The sequence below is a fragment of the Entelurus aequoreus genome, linkage group LG23 (assembly GCF_033978785.1).
Source record: "Entelurus aequoreus isolate RoL-2023_Sb linkage group LG23, RoL_Eaeq_v1.1, whole genome shotgun sequence".
In the NCBI taxonomy this organism is placed as follows: Eukaryota; Metazoa; Chordata; class Actinopteri; order Syngnathiformes; family Syngnathidae; genus Entelurus; species Entelurus aequoreus.
In genome coordinates this window covers 44,158,672-44,171,855 of record NC_084753.1, presented here as the reverse complement: position 1 = coordinate 44,171,855, position 13,184 = coordinate 44,158,672, and the positions used below count along the sequence as shown (strand labels likewise).

Sequence of the window (13,184 nt, the reverse complement as noted above, 5' to 3'; positions counted from 1 at the left end):
CACTCTTTAAATGACACAATCCAAAAAGTTAATTGTGGCCACTTTCATTCATAACTGTTGAATCCATTGCTAACATCATCCTGTATCAATATAAACAAACACCATGGGTGGATCTACATCTAACATCCACTGTAATGATACCACGTACAATAGCGTATCGAGTCGATACTACTATGATTATATCAATATTTTTTAGCATCACAAAATCTTGTTTTAAAAAAAAAAAGTATATTATGTTTATAAAGTCCCTGGACACATGAGGACTCTGAATATGACCAATGTATGATCCTGTAACTACTTGGTATCGGATCCATACCTAAATGTGTGGTATCATCATGTCAAGTATCAAAGAAGAGAAGAATAAGTGATTATTACATTTGAACAGAAGTGTAGATAGAACATGTTCAAACAGAAAATAAGCAGATATTAACAGTAAATGAACAAGTAGATGAATAATCCATTTTTACAGTTTGTCCCTCACAATGTGTACAAAATAATAGGTGTATAAATGACACAATATGTTACGACTAATTAGGAGTCTTTGTTTGTTTACTTACTAAAAGATAAGAAACATGAAGCTCAAAGACAGATACTGTATGTTCCGTACCAGATTATAGCTAAATAGCTCATTTCAATCTGCAGTTCCTGGCTACCTAAATTAAAGGGATACAAAAATCATGCAATAAAATTATTACAGTAAAATCATACTATAGCATGTCATCAAATTTAAGAAAAGTCATAAAATGCCCTTTTCATTGACACATACTTATTATACAATACAACCACCTCTCCTTTACATCAAAACTAGACAACACATGCTCTTCTTCACATTACAATAATAAACATGTTTAATGTACCGGAAGTTTTTTTAAAATAATAATAATAATAGATTTTATTTGTAAAAAGCACTTTACATTGAGTAAACAATCTCAAAGTGCTACAGTGGATTAATAAATAAAAATATAATTAAAAAAAAACTAGAACAGCCAAATTGCTATAACTAGTCTGCATATATATATATATATATATATATATATATATATATATATATATATATATATATATATATATATATATATATATATATATATATATATATATATACATATATATTAGAGGTGTGGGAAAAAATCGATTTGAATTCGAATCGCGATTCTCACGTTGTGCCATTCAGAATCGATTCTCATTTTTAAAAAAATCTTTTTTTTTTTTTAAATTTTTATAAAAAAAAAAAATGTTTTAATTTTTTTTTTAATTAATCAATCCAACAAAACAATACACAGCAATACCATAACAATGCAATCCAATTCCAAAACCGAGCCAGCAACACTCAGAAGTGCAATTAACAGAGCAATTGAGAGGAGACACAAACACCACACACAACAATTGAGAGGAGACACAAACACCACACACAACAATTGAGAGGAGACACAAACACCACACACACAACAACTGAGAGGAGACACAAACACCACACACAACAATTGAGAGGAGACACAAACACCACACACAACAATTGAGAGGAGACACAAACACCACACACAACAATTGAGAGGAGACACAAACACCACACACAACAATTGAGAGGAGACACAAACACCACACACAACAATTGAGAGGAGACACAAACACCACACACAACAATTGAGAGGAGACACAAACACCACACACAACAATAGAGGAGACACAAACACCACACACAACAATTGAGAGGAGACACAAACACCACACACAACAATTGAGAGGAGACACAAACACCACACACAACAATTGAGAGGAGACACAAACACCACACACAACAATTGAGAGGAGACACAAACACCACACACAACAATTGAGAGGAAACACAAACACAACAAACAAAAATGAATATTATCAACAACAGTATCAATATTAGTTACAATTTCAACATAGCAGTGATTAAAAATCCCTCATTGACATTATCATTAGACATTTACTTTATGAGATGCGATGCAAGTGTAAGCCACTGTGACACTATTGTTCATTTTTTGTATTTTTTTTTTTAAAATTAATGTTTGTAATGATAATATCAATGAGGGATTTTTAATCACTGCTATGTTGAAATTGTTACTAATATTGATACTGTTGTTGATAATATTCATTTTTGTCTCACTACTTTTAGATTGTTTGTGTCTCTTCAATTGCTATTTATTGCTATTCTGAATGTTGCTGGGTCGGGTTTTGTTTTGAAATTGTATTCCATTATTATGGTATTGTTGTGTATTGTTTTCATAAAAAAAAAAAAAAAAAATCGTTTTTGAATCGAGAATCGTGTTGAATTGGGAAAAAAAAAATCGATTCTGAATCGAATCTTGACCCCAAGAATCGATTCTGAATCGAATCTTGACCCCAAGAATCGATTCTGAATCGAATCGTGGGACACCCAAAGATTCCCAGCCCTAATATATATATACATATATTTGAAAAAGAAGGGCTTTTAAGCCTTTTTTTAAAGCATCCACAGTCTGTGGTGCCCTCAGGTGGTCAGGGAGAGCGTTCCACAGACTGGGAGCGGCGGAGCAGAAAGCCCGGTCTCCCATTGTTCGTAGCTTTGTCCTCGGAGGTTGGAGGAGGTTAGCCTGTCCGGAGCGGAGGTGTCGGGGGTGAGCAGTTCTTTGAGGTAGAGGGGGGGCATCTCCATGGAGGCACTGGTGGGTTAGTAGGGAGACTTTCAATTCAATCCTGAGTGGAACAGGAAGCCAGTGAAGGGATTTGAGAGTTGGGGTCATATTTCCGCACTCTCGTCAGGATCCTAGCAGCACTATTCTGTAAGTACTGTAGCTTCTGGATGTTCTTGCTGGGGATCCCGACAAGAAGTGAGTTGCAGTAGTCGAGCCAGGAGGAGACCAAGGCGTGGACGAGCTTCTCGGCATCAGAGAGAGGGAGTGAGGGGCGGAGTTTAGCAATGTTCCTGAGGTGGTAGAAGGAGGTCTTGCACAGTTTTTGTTCGAATAAAGCCACATTTTTTGTGGAAAAGTACCGAAATACGTTTGGTACCAGTACCAAAATATTGGTATGGGGACAGCACTAATAGACACACCCCGAGCACCCACTGGCAGAAATGTAGCCTATGGTCTTCACAAAGGACGCAGGACAAGATGAAGGGTCGCTTCGGCCTTGATCTTGTATGAAAACAAGTACTTGTCATCCTCCAGTTGACTTCGGCCAAAAGTCAGTGCCTGCTGGTGAGGAGGAACCCCTACTTGTTCTTGGATTATGGCCTTCACGTTCTTAATAGTGTTGTCAGCCCTGACGTAGAGGGTGAGGACCCTGCCGGTGAGGGTCTTCACGAAGATCCGCATTTTGCGACAGCTACTCATTCTGAGATCAATCACAGACTGCGGACTGATGTTGTAGTCGGACAAGCGTTCTTGCTCCAGCAGCCTGCGGCCGTTACAGTCCAGTACCTGCTCGTGAAGAGGAACCCCCGTCAGGTCCCGGATTTTCTCCTTCAAACTCTCCACCGTGTCCCCGATCTCAACCTCGTACGGGTCGAGCCTTCCGAGCGAGCCCTTCACAAAGACCTGCATGCCACCTCTCAGGCGCAGGATGTAGTGGATGGTGGACTCCCTCTGGATGTTGTAGTGCGAGAGGGTGCGCTCGTCTTCCAGTTGCTTGCCAGCAAAGATCAGTCTCTGCTGGCGGGCTGGAAGTCCTTCCTTGGCACGGATTTTGGTCTTCACCTTCTCAATTGTGTCCGTGAGCTCCACCTTGAGAGTGAGCGTCTTCCCGGATAGAGTCGTCACAAAGATCTGCATGTTTTTACCTGAAGACAAAAAGTTGTGTCACTATAACCCGGACCTGGACCAAATGCGGTTTTCTTTAGACCTTTAACATCCAAACTGTATTTGCCATTGTGGTGTGAGCGGAAGTCTTGAACTATAGAAAGTATTTCAATGCTTGAAATCTGCACTTCTGAGTGTTCTAGGAGTTATTGGTACTAAGTGCGGCTGCTAGACTTTTGACAAGAACAAGAAAGTTGGATCATATTACGCCTATACTGTATATACATACATATATACAGTCAAAAGTGGACATACACTTGTAAAGAACATCATGTCATGGCTGTCTTGACTTTACAATCATTTCTACAACTCTTATTTTTGGACTTGTTTCTTCAGCATTGTCCACACCTTTCAGTCAGGACTTTGGGAAGGCCATTCTAAAACCTTCATTCTAGCCTGATTTAGCCATTCCTTTACCACTTTTGACGTCATTGTCCTGTTGGCACACCCAACAAGACCCAACCTCCGGGCTGAGGATTTTAGCTTGTCCTGAACAATTTGGAGCTAATCCTCCTTTTTCATTGTCCCATTTAAAGCAGCAGTTCCATTGGCAGCAAAACAGGCCCAGAGCATAATACTACCACCACCATGCTTGACGGTAGGTTTGGTGTTCCTGGGATTAAAGGCCTCACCTTTTTTTGATTTTTGATTTTTTTTTTGTCAAAAAATCGGTATTTTTTTAGTAAAAAAAATCGGTGTTTTTTTAGTAAAAAAATCGGAATTTTTTTAGTAAAAAAAATCGGGATTTTTTCAAAGGTTCAAAAAGTCGGTTTTTTTTCGAAGTGTCAAGATGTCCGTATATTTCCTGTCAAAATGTCGGGATATTTCTGTCAAAAAATCGGTATTTTTTTAGTAAAAAAAAATCGGAATTTTTTTAGTAAAAAAATCGGGATTTTTTCAAAGGTTCAAAAAGTCGGGTTTTTTTCGAAGTGTCAAGATGTCCGTATATTTCCTGTCAAAATGTCGGCATATTTCTGTCAAAATGTCGGCATATTTTCTGTCAAAATGTCGGGATATTTTCTGTCAAAATGTCCGATATTTTCTGTCAAAAAGTGATTTTTTCCAAGTGTCAAAAAGTCGTGATTTTGTCCAAGTGTCAAAAAGTCGTGATTTTTTTTGTCAAAAAAATCGGGATTTTTTCCAAGTGTCAAAAAGTCGTGATTTTTTCCAAGTGTCAAAAAGTCGTGATTTTTTCCAAGTGTCAAAAAGTCGTGATTTTTTCCAAGTGTCAAAAAGTCGTGATTTTTTCCAAGTCTCAAAAAGTTGTGATTTTTCCAAGAGTCAAAAAGTCGTGATTTTTTTTGTCAAAAAATCGGGATTTTTTCCAAGTGTCAAAAAGTCGAGATTTTTTCTAAGTGTCAAAAAATCGTGATTTTTTCTAAGTGTCAAAAAATCGTGATTTTTTCCAAGTGTCAAAAAAGTCGTGATTTGTTCCAAGTGTCAAAAAATCGTGATTTTTTCCAAGTGTCAAAAAATCGTGATTTTTTCCAAGTGTCAAAAAATCGTGATTTTTTCCAAGTGTCAAAAAGTCGTGATTTTTTCCAAGTGTCAAAAAGTCGTGATTTTTTCCAAGAGTCAAAAAGTCGTGATTTTTTCCAAGTGTCAAAAAGTCGTGATTTTTTCCAAGTGTCAAAAAGTCGTGATTTTTTCCAAGTGTCAAAAAGTCGTGATTTTTTCCAAGTCTCAAAAAGTTGTGATTTTTCCAAGAGTCAAAAAGTCGTGATTTTTTTTGTCAAAAAATCGGGATTTTTTCCAAGTGTCAAAAAGTCGAGATTTTTTCTAAGTGTCAAAAAATCGTGATTTTTTCTAAGTGTCAAAAAATCGTGATTTTTTCCAAGTGTCAAAAAAGTCGTGATTTGTTCCAAGTGTCAAAAAATCGTGATTTTTTCCAAGTGTCAAAAAATCGTGATTTTTTCCAAGTGTCAAAAAATCGTGATTTTTTCCAAGTGTCAAAAAGTCGTGATTTTTTCCAAGTGTCAAAAAGTCGTGATTTTTTCCAAGAGTCAAAAAGTCGTGATTTTTTCCAAGAGTCAAAAAGTCGTGATTTATTCCAAGTGTCAAAAAGTCGTGATTTTTTCCAAGAGTCAAAAAGTCGTGATTTTTTTTGTCAAAAAATCGGGATTTTTTCCAAGTGTCAAAAAGTCGTGATTTTTTTCTAAGTGTCAAAATGTCGAGATTTTTTCTAAGTGTCAAAAAATCGGGATTTTTTCCAAGTGTCAAAAAGTCGTGATTTTTTTCTAAGTGTCAAAATGTCTGGATTTTTTCGAAGTGTGAAAAAGTCGGGAATTTTTCGAAGTGTCAAAAAGTCGGGAATTTTTCGAAGTGTCAAAAAGTCGCGATATTTTCTGTCAAAATGTCGGGATATTTACTGTCAAAATGTCGGGATATTTACTGTCAAAATGTCGGGATATTTTCTGTCAAAATGTCGGGATATTTTCTGTCAAAATGTCGGGATATTTACTGTCAAAATGTCGGGATATTTTCTGTCAAAATGTCGGGATATTTTCTGTCAAAATGTCGGGATATTTTCTGTCAAAATGTCGGGATATTTTCTGTCAAAATGTCGGGATATTTTCTGTCAAAATGTCGGGATATTTTCTGTCAAAATGTCGGGATATTTTTAGTAAAAAAAAATCGGGATTTTTTTCAAAGGTTCAAAAAGTCGTTTTTTTTTCGAAGTGTCAAGATGTCCGTATATTTCCTGTCAAAATGTCGGGATATTTCTGTCAAAAAGTCGGGATTTTTTCTAAGTGTCAAAATGTCGGCATATTTCTGTCAAAATGTCGGCATATTTTCTGTCATAATGTCGGGATATTTTCTGTCAAAATGTCAGATATTTTCTGTCAAAAAGTGATTTTTTCCAAGTGTCAAAAAGTCGTGATTTTTTTGGTCAAAAAATCGTGATTTTTTCCAAGTGTCAAAAAGTCGTGATTTTTTCCAAGTGTCAAAAAGTCGTGATTTTGTCCAAGTGTCAAAAAGTCGTGATTTTTTTGGTCAAAAAATCGTGATTTTTTCCAAGTGTCAAAAAGTCGTGATTTTTTCCAAGTGTCAAAATGTCGTGATTTTTTCCAAGTGTCAAAAAGTCGTGATTTTTTCCAAGTGTCAAAAAATCGTGATTTTTTCCAAGTGTCAAAAAGTCGGGATATTTTCTGTCAAAATGTCGGGATATTTCCTGTCAAAATGTCGGGATATTTCCTGTCAAAGTGTCGGGATATTTGCTGTCAAAATGTCGGGATATTTTCTGTCAAAATGTCGGGATATTTCCTGTCAAAATGTCGGGATATTTCCTGTCAAAATGTCGGGATATTTTCTGTCAAAATGTCGGGATATTTTCTGTCAAAATGTCGGGATATTTCCTGTCAAAATGTCGGGATATTTCCTGTCAAAATGTCGGGATATTTCCTGTCAAAATGTCGGGATATTTCCTGTCAAAATGTCGGGATATTTCCTGTCAAAATGTCGGGATATTTCTGTCAAAATGTCGGGATATTTTCTGACAAAATGTCGGGATATTTTCTGACAAAATGTCGGGATATTTCCTGTCAAAATGTCGGGTTATTTTCTGTCAAAATGTCGGGATATTTCCTGTCAAAATGTCGGGATATTTTCTGTCAAAATGTCGAGATATTTCCTGTCAAAATGTCGGGATATTTTCTGTCAAAATGTCGGGATATTTTCTGTCAAAATGTCGGGATATTTTCTGTCAAAATGTCGGGATATTTTCTGTCAAAATGTCGGGATATTTCCTGTCAAAATGTCGGGATATTTCCTGTCAAAATGTCGGGATATTTTCTGTCAAAATGTCGGGATATTTCTGTCAAAATGTCGGGATATTTTCTGTCAAAATGTCGGGATATTTCCTGTCAAAATGTCGGGATATTTTCTGTCAAAATGTCGGGATATTTTCTGTCAAAATGTCGAGATATTTCCTGTCAAAATGTCGGGATATTTTCTGTCAAAATGTCGGGATATTTTCTGTCAAAATGTCGGGATATTTTCTGTCAAAATGTCGGGATATTTTCTGTCAAAATGTCGGGATATTTTCTGTCAAAATGTCGGGATATTTCCTGTCAAAATGTCGGGATATTTTCTGTCAAAATGTCGGGATATTTCTGTCAAAATGTCGGGATATTTTCTGTCAAAATGTCGGGATATTTCCTGTCAAAATGTCGGGATATTTTCTGTCAAAATGTCGGGATATTTCCTGTCAAAATGTCGGGATATTTTCTGTCAAAATGTCGGGATATTTTCTGTCAAAATGTCGGGATATTTTTTGTCAAAATATCGGGATATTTTCTGTCAAAATGTCGGGATATTTTCTGTCAAAATGTCGGGATATTTCCTGTCAAAATGTCGGGATATTTCCTGTCAAAATGTCGGGATATTTCCTGTCAAAATGTCGGGATATTTTCTGTCAAAATGTCGGGATATTTCCTGTCAAAATGTCGGGATATTTCCTGTCAAAATGTCGGGATATTTCCTGTCAAAATGTCGGGATATTTCCTGTCAAAATGTCGGGATATTTCCTGTCAAAATGTCGGGATATTTCCTGTCAAAATGTCGGGATATTTTCTGTCAAAATGTCGGGATATTTTCTGTCAAAATGTCGGGATATTTTTTGTCAAAATGTCGGGATATTTCCTGTCAAAATGTCGGGATATTTTCTGTCAAAATGTCGGGATATTTCCTGTCAAAATGTCGGGATATTTCCTGTCAAAATGTCGGGATATTTTCTGTCAAAATGTCGGGATATTTTCTGTCCAAATATCGGGATATTTTCTGTCAAAATGTCGGGATATTTTCTGTCAAAATGTCGGGATATTTCCTGTCAAAATGTCGGGATATTTCCTGTCAAAATGTCGGGATATTTCCTGTCAAAATGTCGGGATATTTTCTGTCAAAATGTCGGGATATTTCCTGTCAAAATGTCGGGATATTTCCTGTCAAAATGTCGGGATATTTCCTGTCAAAATGTCGGGATATTTCCTGTCAAAATGTCGGGATATTTTCTGTCAAAATGTCGGGATATTTCCCGTCAAAATGTCGGGATATTTTCCGTCAAAATGTCGGGATATTTTCTGTCAAAATGTCGGGATATTTTCTGTCAAAATGTCGGGATATTTCCTGTCAAAATGTCGGGATATTTCCTGTCAAAATGTCGGGATATTTCCTGTCAAAATGTCGGGATATTTCCTGTCAAAATGTCGGGATATTTCCTGTCTAAATGTCGGGATATTTCCTGTCAAAATGTCGGGATATTTTCTGTCAAAAAATATGGATTTTTTCAAAGTGTCAAAAAGTCGGGAATTTTTTTTCTAGGTGTCAAAAAGTGGGGATATTGCTGGGTATTGTGGCCATTTTTGTTTCATCTGACCACAGAACTTTCCTCCAGAAGGTCTTATCTTTGTCCATGTGATCAGCAGCAAACTTTAGACGAGCCTTAAGGTGTGGCTTCTGGAACAAGGTCTTCCTTCTTGCATTGTAGCCTCTCAGTCCATGGCGATGCTTGACAGTGGACACTGACACCTGTGTTCCAGCAGCTTCCAATTCATTGCAGACTTGCCTTTTGGTGGTTCTCCCTTGACTCTTAATCATCCTGACCAATTTTCTCTCAGCAGCAGGGGATAGCTTGCGTTTTCTTCCTGATCGTGGCACTGACAAAACTGTGCCGTGCACTTTATACTTACCAACAACCTTAAAGGCCTACTGAAAGCCACTACTAGCGACCACGCAGTCTGATAGTTTATATATCAATGATGACATCTTAACATTGCAACACATGCCAATACGGCCGGGTTAACTTATAAAGTGACATTTTACATTTCCCGCTAAACTTCCGCTTGAAAAGGTCTATGTATGATGACGTATGTATGATGACGTATGCGCGTGACGTCAATGGTTGAAACGGAAGTATTGGGACACATTGTATTCAATACAAAAAGCTCTGATTTCGTCGCAAAATTCCACAGTATTCTGGACATCTGTGTTGGTGAATCTTTTGCAATTTGTTTAATGAACAATGAAGACTGCAAAGAAGAAAGTTGTAGATGGGATCAGTGTATTAGCGGCTGGCTGCAGCAACACAACCAGGAGGACTTTGACTTGGATAGCAGACGCGCTATCCGACGCTAGCCGCCGACCGCATCGATGATCGGATGAAGTCCTTCATCGCTCCGTCGATCGCTGGAACGCAGGTGAGCACGGGTGTTGATGAGCAGATGAGGGCTGGCTGGCGTAGGTGGAGAGTTAATGTTTTTATCATAGCTCTGACGAGGTCCCGTAGCTAAGTTAGCTTCAATGGCGTCGTTAGCAACAGCATTGCTAGGCTTCGCCAGCCTGGAAAGCATTAACTGTGTAGTTACATGTCCATGGTTTAATAGTATTGTTGATCTTCTGTCTATCCTTCCAGTCAGGGGTTTATTTCTTTTGTTTCTATCTGCAGTTAAGCCCGATGCTATCATGTTAGCTCCGTAGCTAAAGTGCTTCACCGATGTATTGTCATGGAGATAAAGTCACTGTGAATGTCCCTTTGGTGTTCTGGTCTCTCATTTTCAAGAGGATATAGTATCCCAGGTGCTTTAAAATACAAATCCGTGATCCACAATAGAAAAAGGAGAGAGTGTGGAATCCAATGAGCCAGCTTGTAACTAAGTTACGCTCAGAGCGAAAAAAGATACGTCCTGCACTGCACTCTAGTCCTTCACTCTCACGTTCCTCATCCACAAATCTTTCATCCTGGCTCAAATTAAAGGGGTAATAGCTGCTTTCTAGGTCCGAATCTCTCTCGCTGCTGGTGTAAACAATGTGCAGATGTGAGGAGCCTTTCAACCTGTGACGTCACGCTACTTCCGGTACAGGCAAGGCTTTTTTTTTTATCAGCGACCAAAACTTTATCATCGATGTTCTCTACTAAATCCTTTCAGCAAAAATATGGCAATATCGCGAAATAATCAAGTATGACACATAGAATGGATCTGCTATTCCCGTTTAAATTAAAAAAAATCATTTCAGTAGGCCTTTAAATAAATTCATTAATTTTTTTACTTTGCTTCTTATAACTTTCAGAAAGACAATTTTAGAGAAAAAATACAACCTTAAAAATGATTTTAGGATTTTTAAACACATATACCTTTTTACCTTTTAAATTCATTCCTCTTCTTTCCTGACAATTTAAATCAATGTTCAAGTAAATGTATTTTTTTATTGTAAAGAATAATAAATACATTTTAATTTAATTCTTCATTTTAGCTTCTGTTTTTTCGACGAAGAATATTTGTCAAATATTTCTTCAAACTTATTATGATTAAAATTCCAAAAAATTATTCTGGCAAATCTAGAAAATCCGTAGAATCAAATTTAAATCTTATTTCAAAGTCTTTTGAATTTCTTTTAAAATTTTTGTTCTGGAAAATCTAGAAGAAATAATGATTTGTCTTTGTTAGAAATATAGCTTGGTCCAATTTGTTATATATTCTAACAAAGTGCAGATTGGATTTTAACCTATTTAAAACATGTCATCAAAATTCTAAAATTAATCTTAATCAGGAAAAATTACTAATGATGTTCCATAAATTCATTTTTTAAATTTTTTCAAAAAGATTCGAATTAGCTAGTTTTGCTCTTCTTTTTTTCGGTTGAATTTTGAATTTTAAAGAGTCGAAATTGAAGACAAACTATGTTTCAAAATTTAATTGTCATTTTTTTCGTGTTTTCTCCTCTTTTAAACCGTTCAATTAAGTGTAAATATCATTAATTATTAATAATAACATAGAGTTAAAGGTAAATTGAGCAAATTGGCTATTTCTGGCAATTTATTGAAGTGTGTATCAAACTGGTAGCCCTTCGCATTAATCACTACCCAAGAAGTAGCTCTTGCTTTCAAAAAGATTGCTGACCCCTGCTCTAGAGTCATTCCGTCGACACTACAGTTTTCACATTAGTAGCTATTACTCTGTATTATTGAGTACAATGCTTAGCTTTACGCAGCAAAATGTACATACCAATTACCAAAATGCGGTAAAGTTCTGACAGGTGGTGTTAATATCAGCTTCCAGGGCAGAAATGTCTTTTATCTACCACTTTGCGGCGGTCAGATGGTCATTTTTGGATTTTCATATAGCGGTTTTTATACGGCCGTCATCATACTTGTCATGAAAGACGGTGACGAGCAGCACAATTATTGTGTTTGATTCAAAGAGACGATAGCGATGTGTGAGTCTCAAATGAGCTTTTATTCACTCACTATAGAGCGCAGCAGGGTTTCAGCCACACCCGCTACATTTCAGAAGAAATACATTTTAGCCGCACTGGACCGCAGATACTGTATATATATATATATACATACTGGTACGGAAGATGGTGTGAATGTTTATTTACGTACCTCAATTGTTTCCAGACGGTGTCTGTAACAGGGCAGTAAAACGGCTGATCAAGCAAAACAGAAGTCATCGTCATTGACCCACTAGCTGTGGAAGTTAGCCCTCCAATCAGTTAAACAGACTCAATTTCGTTATTGCAGAAATTTTAAGTGATTTGGATTAGCCTTTTGTTGTCTTTTTTTGGTATATTATCCTATTTAGAAATATATATATATTTATTGTTATTATTTGTATATTATATTCGTATTTACTTTAGTTTTCTTTCCTTTTAGATGTTTTGCGGAAGACAGTATTTGCTCAACCTGATTAGAGTTTGCAATTGTTGAGATTTGTTGAAAGTGCCTTGGTTTTTATGTACATGGAGATCATATGTTTGCATGTACGTTGTTCAATTAAAAACTAACATCGAACTCGGCAGGATTTGGTCTGTTAAAAGTACAAACATGGAGGAGGTTTGATTGAAAATAGGGAATTAAATACATTTGCACTATAACAATTTTCTCTGATCGATAACCAAAACCCCAAGCATTGTAACTTCCCAATTTATGTTCTTCACATGTGAATAATGCTGTATAATAGACTGTATTTATATTATTCACATGTGAATAATGCTGTATAATAGACTGTATTTATATTATTCACATGTGAATAATGCTGTATAATAGACTGTATTTATATTATTCACATGTGAATAATGCTGTATAATAGACTGTATTTATATTATGCACATGTGAATAATGCTGTATAATAGACTGTATTTATACTATGCACATGTGAATAATGCTGTATAATAGACTGTATTTATATTTTTCACATGTGAATAATGCTGTATAATAGACTATATTTATGTTATTCACATGTGAATAATGCTGTATAATAGACTGTATTTATATTATTCACATGTGAATAATGCTGTATAATAGACTGTATTTATATTTTTCACATGTGAATAATGCTGTATAATAGACTGTATTTATGTTATTCACATGTGAATAATGCT

The 13,184-nt window shown here is 36.2% G+C and overlaps 1 protein-coding gene across 2 annotated transcripts in view; it reads right to left on the bottom strand.

The window, feature by feature from the left end:
• Positions 1–2,205: 2,205 nt before the first annotated feature.
• LOC133640510 (polyubiquitin-B-like) overlaps positions 2,206–13,184 on the bottom strand; it is a 36,386-nt gene continuing 25,407 nt past the window's right edge. Inside the window, exons 1-2 of one of the 2 annotated variants that reach the window (XM_062033974.1) lie at positions 11,807–11,888; positions 2,206–3,787 (exon numbers count right to left, since the gene is read on the bottom strand). In XM_062033974.1, the coding sequence (XP_061889958.1) occupies positions 3,099–3,779 (681 nt within the window). In that variant the 5' untranslated portion in view covers positions 3,780–3,787; positions 11,807–11,888 and the 3' untranslated portion in view covers positions 2,206–3,098. Of the gene's footprint in view, positions 3,788–11,806; positions 11,889–13,184 lie in introns of those variants that run through there. The other variant, XM_062033973.1, reaches the window with a different exon arrangement.